This window comes from Tauraco erythrolophus, chromosome 3, assembly GCF_009769465.1.
Source record: "Tauraco erythrolophus isolate bTauEry1 chromosome 3, bTauEry1.pri, whole genome shotgun sequence".
Taxonomy (NCBI): domain Eukaryota; kingdom Metazoa; phylum Chordata; class Aves; order Musophagiformes; family Musophagidae; genus Tauraco; species Tauraco erythrolophus.
In genome coordinates this window covers 12,372,474-12,396,783 of record NC_141467.1, presented here as the reverse complement: position 1 = coordinate 12,396,783, position 24,310 = coordinate 12,372,474, and the positions used below count along the sequence as shown (strand labels likewise).

The 24,310-nt window shown below is 40.3% G+C and overlaps 1 protein-coding gene across 3 annotated transcripts in view; it reads left to right on the top strand.

Moving 5' to 3' along the window:
* Positions 1 to 559: 559 nt before the first annotated feature.
* The window catches only part of CDH6 (cadherin 6), a 54,874-nt gene continuing 31,123 nt past the window's right edge, over positions 560 to 24,310 (top strand). For all 3 annotated transcript variants that reach the window (XM_086609013.1, XM_086609012.1, XM_086609011.1), the window contains exon 1: positions 560 to 787. In XM_086609013.1, the coding sequence (XP_086465139.1) occupies positions 560 to 787 (228 nt within the window). The remainder of the gene's footprint in view (positions 788 to 24,310) is intronic.

Sequence of the window (24,310 nt, the reverse complement as noted above, 5' to 3'; positions counted from 1 at the left end):
CCCATGAGCCTTTCCTTATATTTTCTTCTCTGCATTCCATCAAGGAGGAAGAGTAAGCAAGCAGCCGCATGGTGCTTAGTTGCTAGCTGGGCCTAAACCATGACAGATCCTCAGTCAGAAACTAATCAGTTACATTTCAAAGTCCAGGCAGTAAAAAGAGAAAAGCCTGGTTTGCCTTAGTCAGTGAATGGAAGTAAATGGAGTTAAAGAGGAGGGAAAAAAGACCACAAACCCAAACATCGGGACTCCCTCCTCCTACTCAATATAGATTCACTCAGATTATTTGAAGGACCACTTGCAACATGTTGAACCTGAAACAGCCCAGCTTTTCAACAATGCCGTTACTCTTCTACTTTTTGGACTATTTTACTGTAGTGATTAATGATAAGTATCTTTGAAAATGCTTAAAAATTTGTTATATTTCTTTTCAGAGACCCTTTGAGCCCACAAAGACTGTTTAAAGAAGGCAGACGACATGAGATTGGATTCAGTGTGGTAAAGTAGATTAGTTTGAGGACAAGAAAAAGAGTCATTATTTAGGCCTTCTTGTGTTGCCGTGATGAGAACTTACCATTGCTTCTGGCTGCTGTTTTGGGTGGGTCAGCCCCATCAAAGTTTCTTAACTCCGTTATCCAAAAGGACTAGTGGCTTTCCAGAAAAGGAAAAGGTTTTGGTACTGTCTGGAAACAGCAGACAAGACCTCCATCGTTCCAAAAGGAGCTGGATGTGGAATCAGTTCTTTCTATTGGAGGAATACACAGGAACTGACTACCAATATGTTGGCAAGGTAAGATTCTTTCATATATACCTATGTTTTGATTTTAGAAGCACAAGAAAGCCTGTAGTAGCAAGTAGGTGAGAACAATGTCTGCTTCAACTTTTAGTTCATCTTCCTGTCTTCCCAGCTTCCGCTGAGGAACAATTCAGTGGAAAGGTTAGTACACTTTGGTTTCAAATGGCAATCAACAACAGAATGTTCCTTGTTTAACCAGCAAGTCGCATGGCCATTCATACACAATTATGTTAAAGATTATCCTTTAAATTTTTGTCTGGAAATAATGCAGCTTAATTATAGGGTTGTCTAGGCCAGATTTTTAGCTTTAAAATGTAATCTGCATTTTCCCTCATGCTCATTGATTTTGCTAGAGACAAACCAGAAGAGATGTTGGTCCAAGATGTTTAGGAATCACAGTGCCTTTATTTTGGTGAGGATTCTCTCTACTCAGCAAAGTGTAATCATTTCTCTTTTTATTCCCCACTCCACACAACAATGCTGCAGCCATTTTTGATGAGGTTTTGTGTTGCCACTGAGGACTCTGTGACATGACCATAATACCACAAAGCCATGCTATTACAAAAAGTTGAAGCACACTGTGCTTGTACACTAAGAAGCAACAGGTAGTTGAAAATGTCTAGGCTCCAAGCATGCTGGAAGTTAGAAAAGGGTTTGTAAAAAGTAATAATGATTAAAAAAAATAAAATAAAATCACAGCTTAACTCTGAGAATATTCACCCCCCTCAACAGCATATCCCCATGTGGGTAACAACCTTTATGTGAATTGCAGAGCTAATGCACCTGTGGTAAATCTAGAGAGTCTACACTGCCCAAGGTGCCATAGTCTATAGGAGTTTCTCTTGCAGAATGCAGAAATTATGCTATTGATGATGACATTCAAAGTAGAAACAATACAGCTTAGTTTTCCAAACTAAAATGGGATTGTGTCTGATCTAGTTTGATCTCTCAAGCCTCTTAGCAAAGGCTGCAGATCACAGTGGTTTGACATTTTATCTCCCTCTGCAAGCTGCTGAGCATTCCCATGAGAGATGGTGGCTGCTTTTCTTGTCTGCCAATCAGCTGTCAGTCAAAGTTGGATGCGATACTCCTTTTCTGCTAAATGGCTGCAAGGCATGATTCAAATGAAGAGCTACTCAGCTAGTGTAATACTCATAGAGCTCAACCAGGATAATCAGCATTCATGAAGGGTACCATTGAGCCCAATCTACAGGAAAAAGCCAAAGGCAGAGAGTCCTCAGAGAGGAGAAGTAGAGAGGGGAAATAGGAGGGTAAGAAAAAAAGCCAGAAGAGAGTAAGAGGGAAGAACTAGAAAGACAGGTGGATGGAGAGGAAACTTTACAAAGAGAAATCAAGATAGAGAAGAGGAAAGGGACCTCAAATGGCAGTAGAGGATAGGAGTCAGGAGAAAAAGGTTACCTAAAGAGAGCACAAATAAAAACAGAAGGTGAGACAGTGAAGGGAAAAAAAAAAAACCAACAGGTAAGAAACAGAGTCAAGGAAAACAAAAGAAAACAAAAGACAACAGTCTTACACACACTCTCCTGTTTCACAGTCTACTTGGGGGGGTCAGGATAATGGGGATCTCTTTCTCCAAAGATAAATCATGAAGATAAATCGTGGTGCTGAGGTGAGTCCTACAGCCTGTCACTTTCACTGTGAATTTTGACATTAAACCTGCTCAGCCCCAAGTCCCCTGTTCTCTCCACTGCAGAACTTGAATAGAAGCTATTGGCTTTGGGGAGATTGGGGGAGTGCATATTCCTGCAGGATGAAGTTTGCTAAGAAAGAGTTAAAAAATGGTCTAGTTGGACCAGAAAACAAAGAAAGTTTGAACTGGAGTCATTGAGAAGAGAAAAAAATGTGGATGTTATTTTTAGAAGTTGTTCTTCTGCCTATTGGTACTTTAATACACTTACTATTACAAAGCATAGAAACAACACATAATGTATAAATGTCATTGATTCTGTGTCCCTGGGCTGTTCACAAGTGGCCTTTCACATGTCTTTCAAATGCCAGAACTGCTCACACCCTTGTAATTGAACAATTAGCCAAGAGGCATGGAAGAGCAGCCACTTATTATTAGAGAAAGTTGAGTGTTGGTGTGAGGATAAATGATAGAAGCAGCTGAATGTCTCCAAATTGAGGTAACCAGGCAATTTAATTGAGCAATTAAACTTGATTGGTGTGGGCAAATGAAGATAATGAACATGTTTATGAAGCACATTTTTTCTCAGAGGACTAAATGTTGACTTTAAACATGAACCAAAAATGGTAACAATATTTGGTGATAGCCTTTTTATTCTCTTTTATTATGAAGAAACCTGAACAGGAAAATCTTTTATAACAATAGCAATATATGTCCATAAAGGGGAATTGTGCTTATGTCTTATTGTATAAGCAGACAGACCTGGATCTTCTGGGTTTTTCTGTTTAGTGGTTAAAGCTGGTGGGCATTAACATCATAATTATTAAAAAATTATTCTATATAAGCGATGAGAAAAAAATATATTTTACTCGGGCTGGTTTTACTTTTGTCTTTTCATTTGTTAATGTCTGTTTAATTCAAACATCTGCATCAAAATTTGAGATATGAGAAGTCTGTTGTGAAAGATTCTAACAGCATTATTTCTATAAACTGCCCAAATTAAAAACACTGTTTATACTACAAAAACTACATTTATATCATAATAGTTTTAGAGACAAAGGGAAGAAAAGCAAAGGGCAGTGCATTCAGATTTGAGATAATAAAAAAGATAGGTAATCTTTCTGAAGACAGAGTGCAAGGCAGTACTGAAGACAATGCTGAAGCACCATCCGAGTCACGGACCAGAGCAATACTGTGCTCCATACCCTGTATACTCTATATCCAAAGAACCCAAATGTTTTCCATCCTTTAGGAGATAATTGTATAAGCATATACAAAACAAAGTAGCCCTTTTTGGTACCCATGGGTACTGTCAACTATTAAAAAGTGCTCCTCAATTTTGTATGCTATATGCTTTACTGTCAGCTCAAATATGCTGCTGTATCACACTGGACAGGAATATGTGTCTGCCAACAAGAAGCTCCCAGAGTTATCAATACAAGTTGATTGTATCCTGTGGCTCTGACACCAGATCCACCATTTTATTATCCAATTCTTGTGTTTCTGAATTTCATTTCTATATATTCATGATATAAAGCCTTTTAAAAAGAGTAGAAATTCACACCTCCAGTCTTGATTAGTCTCAGACATAGTAATACAAGGAAGTTGCAGAAAAGTTCTAGACTGGAATTATTCATTGCACTGCTGAATAACTTGTGAACTACAGTTATTCATGGAAGTGTGATTGATGGGCACAGTGACATTTTAACCTGAAGATATCTTTTCTTCTGGTTCAGAAATTATGGCACTTGGCAGGAACTCAATCCCAAAATAAAATAAAAGGGTTACATGAGCATCAAAGTAGAGAAGTGCCGAGCACTACGACCTAGCCAAAATCTGCAACATTTGAGTTGGGTTTTAAAAGAGATCTAGTTGTACCTGTGGCTGCTTAGTACGCTTTTAAAGGGCTGGGGTGAATGCATCTCTAAATCACAGGTATATGATAAACTGGTAGTGCAGCCGTATGTAGAAATACATGCTACATTCCCTAGAGGTCTTCAGATATTCCTGGGCAAAAGAGCGAAAAAAATCTGCCCTGTTCCAAGATTATGCTCAAAGGTATAGTTACTGTTTGTATGCACTTGATGTCTTTGCACAGCTGTCCCATTGGCTACATAAAATCCATGTACTTGCATCCATCACTGAGTGGTCTTGTCAGAGCACAAGCCTGCAAATTGTTGTTACATAAAGGGATAGGATGCCTCTTTCTTTTAAAGAAAGACCTGAACAAGTCTTAAATCTTACTCATTAACCCAGAAACAGCTTCTGGAAACCTGCAGTGGAAAGGAGCAACTTGCTTTCCTGATAACAACCGGCACAGCTGTGGAACAGTTTCGTCACACTCTGTTTGTCTGGCACTAAAAGGAAACTTCCAGACATACTTTCCATTTTTGCTGTGTCTTATTGATGTTCATATAGTTCAAGCAGTATGCTCGCCTGGAAGCTATCTGATGTTACTACCTGTACAATCCATCATAAACAATCATCCTCTGCTGACAACTTCATTTTTCAAGGAAGATAAAGTCCTGCTGCTATGTGGCTTGGCAAAGCAGAAAGGATACTGCATTACTCTAGGCAAAACCAGAATCCTTTTGTTTGGTGTCGAAAGAACCACTGGGAAAGATAAGTTTCCCTCTGTCAGGAATGGTTTAAGGTACTGTTTATTCTGCTTTGGAACAGGAGATCAGCTAAATTATATCACAATATAGTTTCAGTACTGTTTTTCTTTCTTTTGCCTGATTTTACTTCTGGCTACAACTATTCTGAAGGCAAGCAGAACTGTCCCTTGCAGTGTATTTCACCAGAAGCAAATCAAACAAAACAATCTCTCCAAACCATTGCAAGTAGTGGGACTAAGTCACATACTGAGACAAAAATATCTGGCTGTGAGCATACACGAGAGGCATTTAAACAAGGAAGCTTATTATCATGTAATGTAGTCCATGGATTTTCAGCATTTGAGGCAGTAATGGGTCATGTTACTCCAATGGTTAAAAGATATCCTGTCTTAATTGGATAACATGATAACTAGCAAGAGAAACCTTCACTTTCTCTCAAAGCTTTAGTACACTGGCATTCTGTACTTATCATCAAAACTTTTGTTCCCCCAAAAAAGCAAGATGTGAAAAGTCAAACTAAAATTACTTATCTGCGCTTTTAACATCCTTTAAGCAGTTCTGTTGGCAAACACTTGCTCAGTATTTGTTTTCTTTACTTTGTAACTTACATTATGATGTACAACTGATGATGCCTTCAGTTTCCTATTCCAAACACAGTAACCGTTCGTTATCTTTAGGGGGCCTAAAATTAAAATTTCCACTTGTGACTTCTATTTATTCAGGGAGTTTACTCAAAACAGTTTTCAATTTATTCTGATGCTCAGAATATCCTTTCTCCAGGTCTAGATTCTGCACCCTGCTTCCAGGAGAACCGGCAGCCCAAGAGCCATGTTTTAAGTCTCTGAATGACATCTCAGTCTTGAACAATTCCTGGGCTTGGAGTGGCTCAAAGCAAAATTGAAGACAGCTATGTCATCCCTAGGTTGCATCCATCAATCATCTGAGGTGCTCTGTGGGTTGCAGCACTGCCCAGTGCTCTGGCCTGGACCCCTGTCAGTGGCAAGTCTTTCACAGCTAAGTGTGCACATGAAATTTGGCTTTACGCTGTGTCTCTCAGAGGACGTCCACACCCTTTACCATGCAGAAGGAGGAGTATTAAAATTTCGCACCTTTCCAGATTTAAGCTTCCTCCAGCAAGCCATCTGTGTAGGGGTGCTGTGGTCCTCGGGCAGCATTAATGGCTGTCTGCACCACTCTCTGCAGAGGAACTTCTCTCTTAGCAGGGCATAGGGCTTTTGTGGGCTGTTTATGGCACTCCTGCCCTTGCTCCTGACAAGAAAGTCACATGGTCCTTAACGTGTACTGATTTAGTTAATTGCAATGATCTATTTAACACTGTGATGACAAAGAAGCATTAAGACCAGCCATTTACACATGAGGAAACTGATGTACAGGAAGGTTAAATGACTTTATGGACAGCTAAAAGTCAGAAATTTCTAAACCGAGATTTAAAAAACAAAAAAAAAAAATTAGAGTTCTTAGCCCCTTTCTCTCTCTATTTAAATTATTAGGTCACCTGCCTCCCACTTCAATAGGCCTAATACTCGTCATTCTTCTAAAAGGTAGAACAAATGCTGTGGTTCATCCACGCTTCCTTTATTCCTCATCCATCATTCATATTTTAAGTTCCACCACTTGACTTTCCCAGCTGCCCTTCATCCCTATATTGAATTGCACACACATACACATGCTTGTCTTATATTCCTCTTTGAAAAATTTACTGGCGCTGACAGAAGTTCTCTGTACTGTCGGTCTCTGTGGAAGAGAGATAACTCTGAAATGAGGGACAGTTGAGAGGTTAGAGGCCCAGAACGACAATCCAGAAACAGCTTGCAGATTTTAAACTGTCATATGGGGGCTAAGAAAGGAGATAATGAGAAATGGGTGGGATGGGCAAGAATGTTATTCAGAAAATGAAAAGGCAGGAAAAATAGTATGGTTAATGTTTACGATCGTCATCATCATCGTGAATATACTTGGCATCATCCTTGTACCCAAATATATTACACAGTACAAGAGCCTTACAACCATCTGTTTCAAATATAGCACATTTCCTACATTATGGCACATGATGGTACTTACTTACAGTATAATGGCACATAACCTCCTCCCCTCCTTCCCATTCTACCTAGAGAACCAAGTAAATCCTGGGACTCTCGAGCCAATAATTCTGTTAATTCTTATTTTCTGTTTTTTTGTGCCCCGAACTAAACAATTTTGTTTTCCATATGCTAATAACCTGCTCAGACCAATGCTTACATTTCAGGCCACATCTTTTCACGGATCGTCCTGTCCTACCCTTGTCAGCAATTTGCATGTCTTCTTAGATTGTGTGCCCTTAGACTTCTAGCTATAGAAAAATAGCTGAACACATTAATCTTCCTCCCCAAGGAGAGACTGTAGGTGAAGTTCATGCTTTATTTTGTATTACTTAGGTCACTGGTCTTTGGAGCTATGATTACCATTTTCTTCTTTGTTTGTATAGCACAGTAAAGTCCTCACTATAAAGCTGCAATGTCATGAATACAGAACTTGCAGGTTAGCACCAGCAAAAAAAAAAAAAAAAAAAAAATGCCTCTTTCAGGCTCAAGACAAAGGATCATTGTTATTCCACCATTTTTTGTTTACAGTTGGCTCACCAAAGATATTAAACCATAAAGCTTAGAGAAATCTCTTTGTTAAATGAAACTTGTATTATATGTGACTCCCTTTTTCTTTTGGTGCTGTTTCCCTCACTGGTGAACGTAGGTTCACAGTGGGGCAGCAGCAGATTGAGAGCTGCAGCCAGTCAGTATAACATTTCAAAACACAAACTGAAAATGTATTGTGATGTGAATAGCTACTGTCGATCCATATGCGCTAATGCAAACTGCGGCTTGCTTTCACCATTAATGGGGTGAAACAAACCTCAGCATGCACTTGAAAATACTTCAGGATTCAGTGAAGCTTGTAGTTATCATGAAAGTCTAAGATGGCAGATGAAGAAAAGGGAAGAATCACCCTCTGGAAGGAAAGGAGGAAAGAAAAATACCAATCCTTTCTCTCTTCTCTTTTAATTTCACAAAAAAACTCAGAACAACAATGGTTGTAAAGAAATAAAACACTGAGCAAGCTGAAAGCTAAAAATGTACCTTAAAGAAGGAAAAACACAGATCAGCAAATGTTTGTGCTGAAACTATCATTCTCACTGTTTTTCTTTTCACAGTTGTTTATTTTGAGTCATGTCATCCAAAGAAGACTGCAGCCTTCTATCCCCAACTTGCATATGCTGTGTTGTACAGAGCAGGGCTCCAGACGAGCTCAGCTGGAATGGCCTCTCTGTATAGGGATATCCTTTACCTGGCACTATTTCTTACTTTGTCACTTTGTGAAGCGTCAAGTGATATTTCACCGTTAGATGTCTATTGGAACAAAGAAGGTTTTACTGCCCTGCACAGGCTCACATAATGATCATTCAGTCATCTTTAGGATGTTTGTCAGCTTTGCCTGTCCTATATGTTTATGTTGGAAGGCAACATCAAGTTAAGTCATTTGTATAACTCCTGTGTTCAGCATCATGTTATCATTAATAGAAGGTTAAGTTCTCCCTAAAAGACAGAACCAAACAGTGTAACTGTACCTTTGGCTCTATGACACATTTCCTCCTACCTAGCAGCTCTTGCAATCAAGCTGATCAGGGCACTGGCAGAGGATTTAAAGGGCATGCAAACAGAGGTGTCAGAGCATTCCACTCCATGCTCTATCTGTGGCTTTACACATTTCAGGTCAGTAGCTTAAAGCAGAGTTAATGCTGCTTACAACTGCTAAAATTCCTCACCGAATGTCCTGTACATGTCTAGAAAGACATCTGCCAAGTGCGTTTTGGCCCAAGAGTTAATGCCCTGTGCATGAAAACTCTTGCATATATATTCATGGTAATTATAAACTGGTGTGAGCTTGAATCTCGTGCTACTTGAAGTAACAAAGCCCATCAGGATCTATTTCATTCACCATGGTAAACTCACCTTATGCAAATGCCTATTATTCTACCTACGGGAAATATTTCATGAAAGATTCCTTTCAGCTTATTTAGACTGAGTGGATCACTGCAATTACATGTGCTTCAGAAATAATTCTTTTATTTCATGAATGCTAAATATGATATAACTTGGATAGCATAGGCACAAATATTCTCACCAAAAGAATTGCAGGCTCTCCAGTCAAAATGACTACTCATTCTTAGAGAGGAAATGTTGGGTCTTGAACTGTTACCTGAGGCCTGGGACTCAATATCACTCCTGCCACAAAGAATCACAGAATAATTAAAGTTGTGTCATGGTTTAGGCCAGCCGGCAACTAAACGCCACACAGCCGTTCGCTCATCCTCCTCCGCCCACAGGGGATGGGGAAGAGAATTAAAGGGGAAAAGGGAAAGAGACCTGTGGGTTGAGATAAGAACAATTTAATACTACTACTAATAATATATGAATATATAGATATGTATAATGATAATAATATATACAAACAAGTGATGCACAGTGTAATTGCTTGGCACCCGGTGACCAAGGCCCACCCCACCCCAGAGTAACGATCCCAAAACAGAGAAGTCCTGACGCTACGATCCCAGATGAGTGAGAGGCCCAAAAAGAGAGCAAGGGAGACACAGTACTCCTAGAGTCTGAGAGTGAAAGCCCCCGAAAGAGTGAAAGCCTTTCCTTCCAGTTAACCCTCATGTTTGTATTGGGCATGACGCTGCATGATATGGAATACTTCATTTGCCAATTTGGCCCTCAATCCTAAGTCTGAGTTCAAATCATAAAGGCAGTTGTGGACCCTTTGTCCTGGCCATGTTTCCCCCCAGCCTGTTGTTTCACAGATTGGGAAATCTCTAGAGGCTATGTGATCCAACCCCCTGCTCAAAGCCTGCTCAATTAAAGCAGGTTGCTTAGGGCTGTGTCCAGTTGAGTTTTGTATATCTTCAAGGATGGAGATTCCACAGCTTCTCTGGGCACTTCTCTCACTGCTTGACTGGCTCTCCTTTTACTTCTTTTTCTCCTAATATCTAACCAGAATTTCCCTCATTGCAACTTGTGTCTATTGCGTCTCATTCTGCCACTGTCTTCTCTAGCTCTGCTTTCTCTGTACCCTCACATTAGGTAGCTGTAAACAACAGTAAGCCTTCTCAAATTTAAACAAAACTGTTTCTCCCTCCTCATACCTCATATGCTCTAGCCCACCTAACCCTCTTGATGACTCTTCTGTAAACTCCCTGCAAAATATTCATGTCTTTCTTGTAGAGATGGAGCAAAACTAGATGCAGTACTCTAGTTTTATTCTTACAGGCTCTGAATGAAGGAGAATGATCAATGCTCTCAATCAACAAGCTGTGCTCTTGGGAAAAAAAAACACCATGGTGGGCTTTCTTCTCAGCAAGGACACACTGCTGATTCATATTCTACTTCTTGCCTACCAGAATGCCCAGATCCTTCACTGCAAAACTGTTATCTATGCAGCCGTTACTGTTGCAAGGGATTATTCCAGCATAGATGCAGGACTTTGTTTTTTCCTCTGTTGAACTTCATGAGGTTTCCATCATTCCATTTCTCCAGTCTGTTGAGGTCATAGGATCACAGAATCAGAGAATGGTTAGAGTTGGAAGGGACCTCAAAGATCATCTAGTTCCAACCCCCCTGCCATGGGCAGGGAAACCCTCCACTACACCAGGTTTCTCGAAGCCTCATCCAACCTAGCCTTGAACGCTACCAGGGATAGGGCATCCACAACATCTCTGGGCAACCTGTTCCAGTGCCTCACCACCCTCAGAGTGAAGAATTTCTTCCTTATATCTAATCTAAATCTCCCCTCTTTCAGTTTAAAGCCATTGCCCCTTGTCCTATCACTACATGCCCTTGGAAAAAGTCCCTCTCTGGCTTTCCTATAGGCCCCCTTTAAGTAGTGGAAGGCTGCAATAAGATCACCCCAGAGCCTTCTCTTCTCCAAGCTGAACAGCCCCAACTCTCTCAGCCTGTCTTCATTGCAGAGGTGCTCCAGCCCTCGGATCATCTTCGTGGCCCTCCTCTGGACCCGCTCCAGCAGCTCCATGTCCTTCTTGTGCTGGGGACTCCAGAGCTGAACACAGTATTCCAGGTGGGGTCTCATGAGAGCAGAGTAGAGGGGCAGAATCACCTCCCTTGATCTGCTGGTCACACTTCTTTTGATGCAGACCAAGATATGGTTGGTTTTCTGGGCTGCAAGCGCACATTGCCAGCTCATGTTGAGCTTCTCATTGACCAGCACTCCCAAGTCCTTCTCCTCAGGGCTGCTCTCAATCCATTCTCTGCCCAGCCTGTACTTGCACTTGAGATTGCCCCAACCTTCTCAATATTGAGAGCGTTTCACCCACCCAACCTCCATTTTTTGATGATTTGCAAAACTACTGAGGATGCATTCCTTAACAAAGATATTAAGCAGCATTGACCCCCAGTATCAACCCCTGAGGAATATCATTAAAAATCACCCACCAGTCAGGCTTCATACCACAGATCTCAACCCTTTGAGCTTGGCTATCCAATCAATTTTCCACCCACATGATTGAAGATTTGTCCAGTCCTTATCTCAGTGATTTTTCTGTCAGGATACTATGGGAGACTGTGTCAAAGGCCTTGCTAAAGTCATGCAATATATACTGTTCTCTACTGTCCACCAAGCCATCCATACTGTCATGGAAGGCAATCAGGTTAGTTAAGCATGATTTTTCACTACTGAATCCATGTTGATTGTTCCAAATCACCTTCCTTTAGTTCATGAGCCTGAATTTATCTTCCAAGTGGCTTTGCTTCATAAACTTCCCTGGAACTGAGGTATAGCTGGCCATTCTCTAGTTCCCAGATCCTTCTTCTTGCCCTTCTTTAGAATGGGTGTGACTTTCCCTATTTTCAGATTTTAAGAACCTTCCTCAATGACTATGACTTTTCAGACATTATAGAAAGAAAATATTCCATCACCATCCTGAGATGCATTCTATGTTGTCCTACAAAACTGAGTTTTTCCAGGTTACTTATAAGGCTCCTAATTTATTGGTTTTGTCTGCTGTGGATAATTCAGTCCACCAGAATTTTCTGCTAGGCTCAAGGATCTTTGGGGCCTTTGGGCAAATTGCACTTTTGCATCTCTGAACAGTTCTTTATTCATGAGTAATGGGTTCAACATAATGCATCCTCTGGTCAACTCATCAATCACCTGTGTCAAGAAACTATTTTACAACATTCTACAGAAACTTGGGTTGCTTGCATATGGACATATTGGGCAATATTCCAGCAGACATGAGAATGAGTAACATTCCCCATGAGTACTATGGACTGCAATCATAGAGTTTCCTCCACCTGCCTAAAGAAGGCTTCATCTACTTCATCTCTTTGAGCAGGCAGTCTGTAGCAGATGCCTACCATGATGACTTGTGTTGGTCTGTCCCCTTATCCACAAGCTCTTGACTGATTTTTCACCTGTTCCAAAGCAAAGCTCCATCTGCCTGTGCTGATCTTTTGCTAATCCACCTCTTTGCCTTCCTGGCTGGCCTTTCTAAAGGGCCTACATCCTTCTATTGCAGCATTCAAGTCACATGAGCTATCCCTTCACATCTTGAGTAATGCACTTTGAGGAAGACTCATTTGAAAGAAGAATCTACTCAACTGCAGCCTTGGCTAAGATTTCCCTTAAACATATTCCTAGTTGAGCAGCTTTCCTCAAGAAGGTATGACGGATATTTTTCCTTTCCCCAGCTTCTCAACTACAGAACTTAGAACTATAGAACTATATGATCGAGGCATGCGAATAGATTAAAGACTCAATTAAACCTGTGGATATGAGTTAGTTTCTTTATTGTTAAGTCGTCATTCAAACCCGAATGTGGGTTCTCTTTTGTTTTAGTGACTGTATCCTCCCTCCTCCATCTCCTTACTTTCTTCCCTGCCACACATACTTCTATATAGCATGTAAAATTCATGCACGTATTTCAGGATTTGATTGTCAGCATCAAGTGCGCAGAATATCAAAGGGTCACCTTTGTCAGTAAGCAAAGGATGAGCATTTGCTTTCAAGTGCATCCATCAGGGAGTAGTCAGAAGCTGTTACTTACTGAAGAAGCCTGATATTTTATTCAACTATATCCCAGCAAAAACATTTCTGGATATTAGGCCAAGGGGTTTTTGCTTTGTTTTGTTTTGGTTTTTTCCTAGTTCATCTGTAAGATATATTCTCTCCTACCCCCACAGGAGAATAGAGGTTTTCACTGAATTAGAAATGTACTTTGTTCATATACCTTAATTAAGGTGCTGTATCTGCCTACCATATAATTTTGAGGCATCTCTGAAAGTTCATGAGTCAAAAAAAAACATTTTCTCAGTGATAAAATGGTTAATTCTGACCACTGATAAAGAATAAGGAACTGTCCCTGGGTAAATTCCCTGAGAAATCAAAGGCAATCAAAGCTGGGCCTATAATACAGACCAATTTCACTGACTATACACATTACATAATTTAGAGATTAACGGATCTATACTAAAACAAATAATTACAGAAGTGCATGGTTGTTGAATGTACTCTTTTCTGAAAAAAAAATTTTCTCCTAATCTCAGTAGTATATCTACTGTCATCTACTATTATGTGAGTTCGCTTTTTGATTGAGTAATGAATTACAGGACAGAAGTCCCATTATACTCAGTTGGAGACCTTCAAACTAATGGAAAAATATTTAGATCAAACCCACAAAAGCATTCTGCTATAAAACGTCTGGGTACACAAAGAAACCTCATATGATTTTTTTTTTTCCTGTGTAATTTTTAAAAGACATGATATATATATCTCTAGGCCTTTTGGCTCAGTGAGTATCTTTTGCTGTAAAAAGGAAATGGAACATACTTTATGTATTAATTAGTAAGTTTAAACAGTGGAGGTACATTATGTTATAGGTATTAGCATATATATAGATATGCTTTTCCTGTGCATATACCTGTCTTTTAGATACACAAGGATATCAGGCTATTGGAACTATTTTGCTTTGACTTGGAAAAAGCTGTGGCAGAAGTTTGTGCTCTTGAATTGTACGCACAATTCTCATTGAAAAATGTGAGTTCAGGAGAAAGATTTCCCCGGGAGGCATGCATCCTTTTAAGGACTCATTGTATTCCCATTGAAAGTCATTACCAGTTAGACATCTAATTTTCCTTAACCCCACAGTTTACCCAGTAGAAATGAAAGCATATATGTTCCTTTTCACTTTACCACAAAGTCTTAAAATTCCTCAAAATGTTACTTGAGCTAATATAGCCAGCCCCTGAATGCAGAAACTCCCCGTTCTACCCCATCCCTTAGCTAACCTGTGGTGACAGTAACCTTCCGCAGGTGGATAATTACAAACACCTGAGAGCCACTGGATTTTCTAGCATGGCAGATGGATTAGGAATAGGCCATCCCTCCACCCTCTAAATGCAGCAGGCTGTGGCAAAGCTACAGTATTGCTAATCTTTACTCCAATTAAACAGTCCTCAGTCCTTCCACAAACTAACACAGAATAAATTACACCAAGGCTCTCAAATCATGTTATAATCATTACATACAGAATTGGACATTGTTAACAACCCAGATTTTACTGCAGGGAGAATGTAGAAGTATCAAAAAGTGATCTGTCTAAGATCAGACAGGAATACTGCGACAGAGACAATATTAAAATCTCTCAGTCCTGTATTTGTGGCTACGAGCCTATCTTTCCTTTGCATATCTTCTGTTTTGTTGGAGACATACTTAAATGTGCTTCACTCCTTGTTTGTAGGTTTTTTTTAATACCAAGTAAATGATCAGTGATGCCTCAAACTAATTTTCCCGTTTAGTCTTTAGGGCTCACACTTGAATCCAATGACTGACTATTCAGTTGTGGTAAATTTGCAGTGAGGAGAAAGTCTGTCTCCTAAAACAAAATTACTTGTACAGCTCTTTACGGCTTTCAAGGATTCAAAGGCTTGAATGTTCATTCCTGATCACTAAAGTGTATGCATTAGGTAAGAAAATAACTTTTAACCTCTCCTAATCTTTTTCTCAAGTATTCATGGAAGAAATGCCAGATACCGAAATAGATGGACCAAAAGCATAAAACAGGTTGTGTAATATTGCTTTGGCCTTCCTTAAGAGAACAACCAGATCTCCACGCTTTTGTGAGGGTAATTGCAGAAGTGTGCACAGTGCTCTTTTGTTACCACCGATACTGTTTGGCTGGAGAGGGCTCTTTAATCTTTCAGACAAAGTCATAATGAAACCCAGCTGCTGTAAGTAAAATGGAAAATTCAGTTTACAATCAAGGATTTATTTTTTTTTTTTAAGTGAGAGGTCAGTTATTACTCAGAGGCAGGATTGTTTTGAGTTCCTTAGAGTCCAAAAGGAAGATTGGCCATCTTTTTTACTGTTATACAGTAGTTCAAAGAAAAGCGAGAAGTTTGAAAAGAACATGAAATTCAAGGAATCATAAGTATAGAGATCAGACTTGACACCATAGTCTCTTGTGCCTTATAAATGAAAAACCTGTTTGTCTTTGTAAAGGCAAACTTTGTAAATTCCTGCTATAATTGTACTTAGAGATAATAGGAAGAGGAGCAAATAAAACTGCATTACCACAGAAGAGCTGAGCAGCACTCAGCTCAGGAGAACATGGAGACACCTTTACCTAGTTTGCAGCTTAGCTAAATATTCATTAAGATCTGATAATGAGATGCCTCTAGAGAGAAGGGCCAAAAGAATAAGGGACCTTTCTAGTTTGATGTACTGCAGTGCAGGACAAAAGCTCTCGTGCCATTGTCTCTGCTTAATCACAGTGAAGAGCAGCAGCAGTTGGGGAACCCAAGGGGGAAAAGAGTTGATAGGCCCTAGGTAATGTCGAAAGGATTGACACTTTCCAATTGATTTTTTGCAAAGCTGATTAGCTGTGACTGCATGTTTGCACTTCAGGCAAGAAAACCCATTTGTGATTTTGAAGGGTGTGTAATAAAGGTGTGAGTCACTAGAGTATAGATGTTTATTCTTAGGTCCATGCATTTAAAATAGAACAACAGGTTCCCAACTACTGTTTGCGCAGCCTATACCATAAACCAAGGATTACAACATCAGCCAAACTGTTGTCCCTGTCTATCTCAGGCCATGTGGCCTCCCGTATAGCCCTCACAAAAGGAGAATGGAAGAAGCCTTCCAGCCTGCCTGGAGAGTGTGAGCCTGGAGGCTTCAAAGTGAGAGCACTTTGCCTCTTGTCCCTGGTCTAATGACAAACTCTTATCCCAGTGCCCTTTATACTTTCTTACTCCTTTTTTTTTTTTTCTCACTCCAGCACCCTATACTCTTATTATAGTGTCCTTTCTATGTGTTGTTTGTTTGTTTCAAAATCAGATGCCACCATGTTTTATTCTCAGTTTGCTTTTTGAGTATCTGGTTGCTTCTGAATCTTGAAATGTTCTTAGTGCTTTTTGGTCCATTCATTTCCTGAAGTTTTTCAGCAGCACAAAACTGTGTTTTAGCTTCTCTTAATGTCATTCATTTACAGGGAATAGATTGGCAGTACTACTTTTGAAACTGAATGAGAAAGATCCCTGACATTTTGATACTCTCAAGAAACAGAAAGATAGCATCATCCTGGTGGGTTTTTTACTAGGTGTTTTTTTATTCCTCCTATAGTTCTTGATATCAGGACAGTCTTTTTTGCAGATGATACTGCTGTTACTGAACACTCCTGTTTGGCATCTAGCTTTTTTCCCCATTTGCAGTGGGTGCAGTTTTAGAGTTTTTGTTTTGGTTTGGTTTTTTGGTAAAAAACTCAGGGTTAGAGCTAAGAACCAGTACTTAGGTTAAAGGGGGTTCTTAGAGGGCATTATTGCTTTACTCTTTCCCTGGTATACTCTGAGGTGGTTATCTTAAACATTTCATTTGCATTTTAATAGTCCACGTATTGGATTCTTTTATTATTTTTTACTGAGTTTTTCTTGTAATATACCTGATTTCATGCGCAATCAGGGCTGATATTGTTTCCTTAAAAATAGCAGCTTGCAGATATAAATATGATATAAAAACATAGCCTGTTATGTATTATTATATTAACTGGATTCCACAGCTGAGTGAGCCACGGTTTAAAGTATTTCTGGTTCTGCTATACAACCTCTTATAAACCAATCCCCAAAAAAGTAAGTACAAGGCAAATAGGACATAGTATATTTTTCAATAACTAAAAGAAACCAACACTCCAAAATGCAGAAATCTCATATAACCTCAGTAAGTCTTCAGTGCTCTATTTTATTAATTTACTACAGATTTAATGTTTGCATGCCTGATTTCAGTACTGAATCTTATCCTTTATTGCTGACCAGAATATCCTACAGGAAGAAAAGGATGCTCTTCAAAATGGAAGCAATAGAAACAGGATAAAAACTCAATGGTCTTGAAATAGGAGTTATTAAAAAAAAAAAAAAACAACACACAGTAAATGATCATAAATTAGAAACAGCAAGAGGAGAAAAACCTGAGTGTTTTAGTCAGTCATGGGATGACAGGAAGAAGCTAGCTTGATATGGCAACGAAAATGGCAAATGCTTGTACTCATTTCTAATAGAGATAGGAAAATATTAACATCATTGTTCAAAGACCAATATCCATTCATAGAGAAGGGAGGCCAATTGAAATGCAGCAATTACAGAAAAACGACTAGGATCATCAGCCTTCATATCTGGCCTTCTCTTAACTGCTCTTTTTGGAATCCACTTGACTTGAAAACGAGAGACTGGGGTTGTAAACAGGATTCCAGCTGAGGACACAGAAGCACCTATTTTCGCAAGTGAAGACTGGATATAGGCTGGTAACATAGCAAAGAAAAATAATGAGAGCACATGGAATTATTATCTATAAATGTTGGCTGAGGAAAAATGTATATATGTGGGAGGACGTTCTTAAAACAGAAAAACAATGCTGGCACAAGAACAGCACATCTAATCTAGGAAACAAGATTCTTTCTAATCACCAAAGGGATGGTTTCTTCGAACAGGAACTGTGTACCTATTGCTCCTTTTTCTTCACTAGGTATAGTGGGAAGCAAACAAGCTAAAACTGCATTAACAAACTGAAATGCTCAGGAGTCAGTCACATGGAGCCATATTCAGGTTTCATGTATTAACTATAGTATAATAACTATACTTAGTATAGTAAACTAATCATTTATTATAGTCAACTAATTTAAGTATTCTATGAACTGTGACATCTGTAAGGTCAAGATGGTGATGAACAATGAAGACTGCTGATTGTTTAGGACAGCAGATCTTGGGTTAGTGAGAAGACACAAAAAACTGGGAATCTACTTTAAGTGCCTGTTGTAGCAGTCTAACAGCCCCTGTGTGGAAGTGCTATTTCTGACAGCTGTACATCTGGAATCATGGTGCTGTCATCTGGTAAGGCTGTCTGTTTGCATTTCTTTTTCAATCTCGTCATTTTTTTGTTGTTGTTTTGTTTTCTTTGAAAATGGCAGCGCTTGACTCTTACTTCAAATCCTCGCTCTCCAGCTCTTTTGAGAATGTAGAGTATATATCTTCCTATAATCTTCAAATTACTTTATGTAAGAATGGAAAGGAATCACCTCTTCTATTTTCTTTAAACACCAAGAAAAGTTGGAAGCACTGTAGCATCTTTCTCCCATTGTATTCCAATTTTTTTTTTTTAGCATCTATCCTCCCATTTTTAACAGAAATTTAAGCCACATTTTTGAAATAGTGGTCCCTAAGGTTAGATACCTAAGTCCTGACATAACCTTTCAGATATCTGATGTGAGCAGATAACTAGCGTCAGCACTCTAGCCTCTCTCTCTCTCTCCACTGGCCTCCTCTAAATAATTTTTAAGTCCATTAACTTTTTTCAATTAGATTTTATATAGGAATAAAGGTGTCAAAACCATTAATTTCATATACAGTTTGGAAGAACAGTAGCTGCATAAGGCAAATAAACCTACATTGTGCCTTGACTGTTTGGTCAGCTGACTGTTCCATAAATACACATATAAGCTGCCACCAGCCACAGCCCATGGTGTCTCTTCTTCAGCCAGTACTTAGGGAACACAAGAAGTAACAGCATTTTGTAGTCAAGAGGTTTTAAGGACGCAGGTTGGAACATGAAGTATAAAATACCGTGCAGTGGGCTGATATGAGATGCTTTGCCTTAGGAGTGAGTCGGATAGAGAGGTTATGTGAGGCATGGAAGGGACCAGAGCTTAGCATAACTGAGGCCATAAGAACATGGCATGGCATGTCCATAGGAAAACTGTCATTTCGGGTGAGCTGGATCTTGCTGTGGATCTTGTGGAATATCTTTTTAGAAGAAAGGATCTTTTATGGCTTGAAAGAAATTATGTGTGTAGGTATTTGCCCTGGTGATACATGATATAGTGTGTGTATATGTAGGTATATGAAATGCGTATATGGTGTTTTGGGTTGTGGCTTTATGTATTAGGAAGTTTGTATTTATATGTCAGCAAAATATACATAAATATTTATTACTTAATGTGAAAAAACAATGTCATTTTATTTTTAACACAGAATCACCAAGTGGAGTAAAAACTTTGGTGCTGATTATTTGATGATATTAATGGTGTTGATTATGATATTAATTGAGGAGTTTTGTTGATGTTATAGGGATACAGAGCACCAGAAGAGACAGAGAAGAGTCCAAAGCTGTTAATATTCTGAAACAGAAACTGTGCGCAATGTTACAGTATTAGCAGTTTCACTTTGAGTGCTTTGGTTTTTCCGAATGCTGTAACATTGCACCTTAAGCAATATATGGGGTTGAATTTGTTCATTACTAGACAGAACTCCGCTATTTGGATCTATTCAATTTGAAGTAAAATCATGTGCTATGAATACTGCCAAGAGTAAACTCGTATTTGTTAGCTATCTACCAACTGCCTACTTACTATTTTAATAGTTGGTCTCTATTTCATTATTGTGTTAGGAGACAAAAATGTGACCACAGCAACCCCAGAATTGCAAGTACCTCCTATAAATGCAAACAAATAATAAGACATAACAGGCAGCTTATTTCTGGATAATTGTAGGTTGGTGGTTCAGTGTTTACATCCCAAGGTCAATTGACTTTGATCTTTCCAGAGGTTCAGTAACTGCTCTGAAATTCAGCAAGTAGAGTGTTATATTCACAACAGGAAACAGAACTTGGTCTGTAGGATGGATGGAAAACCAGTCTTCACTGATAAAGCCTCTTGTCTTACCACCCAAGCTGTGGAAAGAACTAGCAGGGACTGTGAGGATGAACCACCACCCACTGTACTTGAAGAGCAGGTTCGGGAACATCTGAGGAACTTGAAGGTGCACAAGTCCATGGGACCTGATGAGATCCATCCGCGGGTCCTGAAGGAACTGGTGGATGAAGTTGCCAAGCCACTGGCCATTGTATTTGAGAAGTCGTGGCGGTCTGGCGAGGTCCCCGATGACTGGAAGAGAGGGAACATAACCCCCATTTTTAAAAAGGGGAACAAGGAGGACCCGGGCAACTACAGGCCGGTCAGCCTCACCTCTGTGCCTGGCAAGGTCATGGAGCAGATTCTCCTGGGAACCATGCTAAGGCACATGGAGAGCAAGGAGGTGGTGGGTGACAGCCAACATGGCTTCACCAAAGGCAGATCGTGCCTGACCAACTTGGTGGCCTTTTATGATGGGGTGACAGCATCGGTGGACAAGGGTCGACCAACGGATATCATCTACCTGGACTTGTGCAAAGCTTTTGACACTGTCCCGCACGACATTCTTCTCTCTAAACTAGAGGCATGGGTTTGATGGATGGACCACTCGGTGGATAAGGAATTGGCTCAATGGCCGCACTCAGAGAGTAGTGATCAACGGCTTGATGTCCAAGTGGAGACCGGTCACGAGTGGCGTCCCTCAGGGGTCCGTGTTGGGCCCGGCCCTCTTCAAAATCTTTGTCGGTGACGTGGACAGTGGCATGGAGTGCACCCTCAGCAAGTTCGCCGATGACACCAAGCTGTGTGGTGCCGTCGACACGCTGGAAGGGAGGGATGCCATCCAGAGGGACCTCGACAGGCTGGAGAGGTGGGCCCATGTCAACCTCATGAAGTTCAACCAGGCAAATGCAAGGTCCTACATCTGGGTCGTGGCAATCCCAGGCACAAATACAGACTGGGTGGTGAATGGATCGAGAGCAGCCCTGAGGAGAAGGACTTGGGAGTACTGGTGGACGAGAAGCTCAATATGAGCCGGCAATGTGCTCTTGCGGCCCAGAAGGCCAACCGCATCCTGGGCTGCATCAAGAGGAGCGTGGCCAGCAGGTCGAGAGAGGTGATTCTCCCCCTCTACTCTGCCCTCGTGAGACCTCACCTGGAGTACTGCGTCCAGTTCTGGAGCCCCCAACATAAGAAGGACATGGACCAGTTGGAGAGGGTCCAGAGGAGGGCCACGAAGATGATAAGAGGGCTGGAGCACCTTTCCTATGAGGACAGGCTGAAAGAGTTGGGGCTGTTCAGCCTGGAGAAGAGGAGGCTCCGGGGTGACCTTATAGCGGTCTTCAGTACCTCAAGGGGGCCTACAAGAAAGATGGGGAGAGGCTGTTCAGGAGGGCCAGTTGTGATAGGACAAGGGGTAATGGTTTTAAAATAGAGGGAGGTAGATTCAGATTGGATATTAGGAAAAAATTTTTTACCATGAGAGTTGTAGAACACTGGAACAGGTTGCCCAGAGAGGTGGTGGATGCTCCATCCCTGGAGACGTTCAAGGCCAGGTTGGACGAGGCCCTGAGCAACCTGATCTAGTTGGAGATATCCCTGTTCGTTGCAGGGGGGTTGGACTAGATGACCTTTGAAGGTCCCTTCCAGCCCTAACCATTCTATGATTCTATGATTCTATGATCTTACCCACTGAATTGCCAGGTATCATAATCAGCAATATGACATTAGCGGGAGCTAAACTGCAGTTTACAGCCATCTTGTATAACCTAAAGCCACTTCATAAATGAGATTAACTATACTGTTTAAATCAGTGTTATAAAGTGAAGTAGAGAAGGGATATTATTTCATTCTGGAGAATATCCACAGCCTGCAATTTCAATTTTTTGGATTTTAAAGACCACAGCTATAAAAGTACATTTTCAGTACAACCTTGTTACAAATACGTGTGCTAGCAAGCTGCTTCTCTCTAATATGTTCCATTTAAACAGACAAAAAAGTTAGTGCTTAGCCTTAACCTATTAAAATATATGGGATCTCACTTTCATTATACAGTTTTGGTACTGCTGTTTCATACAGTTCATATTGAGGTGAATCTGTCATGGTGTGAAACAGGCCCCAAGGCACCGCCGCCTGGACTGTCCCTGCCTAGCTCGATGCCCAGGGCTGGGGCTGCCCCGGTGCCCCTGGCTGCCCTGCTCCTTGCTGGAGCAGTGGGACGGGCCCTGGCTGTCAGGCTCTGCCATGACCCACCCGGGGAGCCGCCATCCCTCACTTCTGTTCAAACACACTAACACTGCTTCTTTCGGAAGTGCTGCTGACTTTTTGGAGCGTAGCTCATGACTTTTTAATAGCAGAGACGGAATACAATGAATTGTACAATTTAACTGCCAGTTGGATTTGCTGTTTTCGTGACGTATCAGTTTACAGTCTTACTGCAAAAGCACATGAAAGACACCCTTAAATTCTTCCCATGTGCTTTGCTGAAGTAATTGCTGTGTGCGTAGCATGGATCCAACTCAGTTTTTAAAACCCTGATAAAATTTTCCTGGAGTGTTTTTTTAAAGTGAAGCAATACTATCCATTGGAAGTGAACACGAATGATGTAAATATATTCACTCCAGTGATAAAAAAAAATAAAATACTTTAAGCACAGCTTTCACTTCCCTTTTCCTTTTTGTTGCGCTGAAAATATCCCATTGCCACTGCCCCTGGCACTTTCAGAAGGACCTGCCAGAGACACTGTGGAGAAGGTGGCTACTCCAGATTGTGGCTAATTGAAAACAAAACCAACAACTCTACTTTGAAAGTAATTATTTCTTTGACAACAAACAGAATGTCAAATACAGGCAGGTAATGCTGCAGTCCTGCATGCACTTTAAACTCCTCTTCCTGGAGGCATGAAGTCTTCCCTGTTTTCAGGCAGTTGTATTTGAACGTTTTGAACCAGGAGATTTGGGGGGGGGTGCAGAAGACAGACAAAGGCTGAACAGTTTTCATCTGACTGTAAGTCATTAAAAGCAAACCAGATGGTTCACTTAACCGTGGTATTAAAGTAAAATGAGTGAAAGTATGCCTAGGGTATAATAAAATCTTTTATTTGTCATTCATCCTCAGCCTTAGCCAGCGATTGATGGATGATTTCACAAAAGTGTCCAGATTAGATTCTGAATGAATCAATTTACTGTAATATTAATACAGTGCAATTGCTGATACATTTACTTTTTATTGCATAGACTTACTTTTTCATAATTTTGCTTACCTTTGGGGTATTGCTCAGTTCAGTCACCAATTGAAATGAATGCCATTGAGTAACACTGAGTTCCTATGGAAATAAAAAATCTACCTTTACGTGGAGTCCTAAAAACCTTTGGCTGAAGTAACTTTGTCTTGAGGAATGGTAATATGATACAGCCCAGATGACGTGAGTACTGTATCCCAAGACATTTTATTCTATCCCGTGACTATCTACCACGGGCCATTTATCTGACCAATGTTATGCAGAGGATAATGGACGCTCTTTTGCAACATAGGTTAGCACACAAAGTGAAGCTATAATATCTTGCATTGGCTAGGATCGGTCCTGCTAAAAGCATCTGCAGTATAATTTATAAGCATGTATCATCACAGCAAGCTTCCTTTGCAATGAGTTGTCCAGGTATTGAAAAATAACTTCAACTTAAAAGGAAGAGGAGGGGTTGTTACTACTACTCATTTCATCCTCATAATATAACAATGCTGTTAAGTTTTATATACAAAACCATCAACTGTGATTTTAAGTGCATCTTGCCTCCAGGCCCTTCTTTTGGCCTCAGCTTGCACCATTTGTCTCCTTCAATTTTATTCCAATTTTTTTTTTTTACCGGGTTAAAGTAGCAATTTCCCCCTTCATATGTGTCACACAGACAAAACATTGCTTCCAAGATAAACTGACACTTAAGAAAAAATAAAACAGATGATTGTCTTTGCCTAGATAAAACTTTTCTACCAAGCAAATGGTCAAGGACAGATAA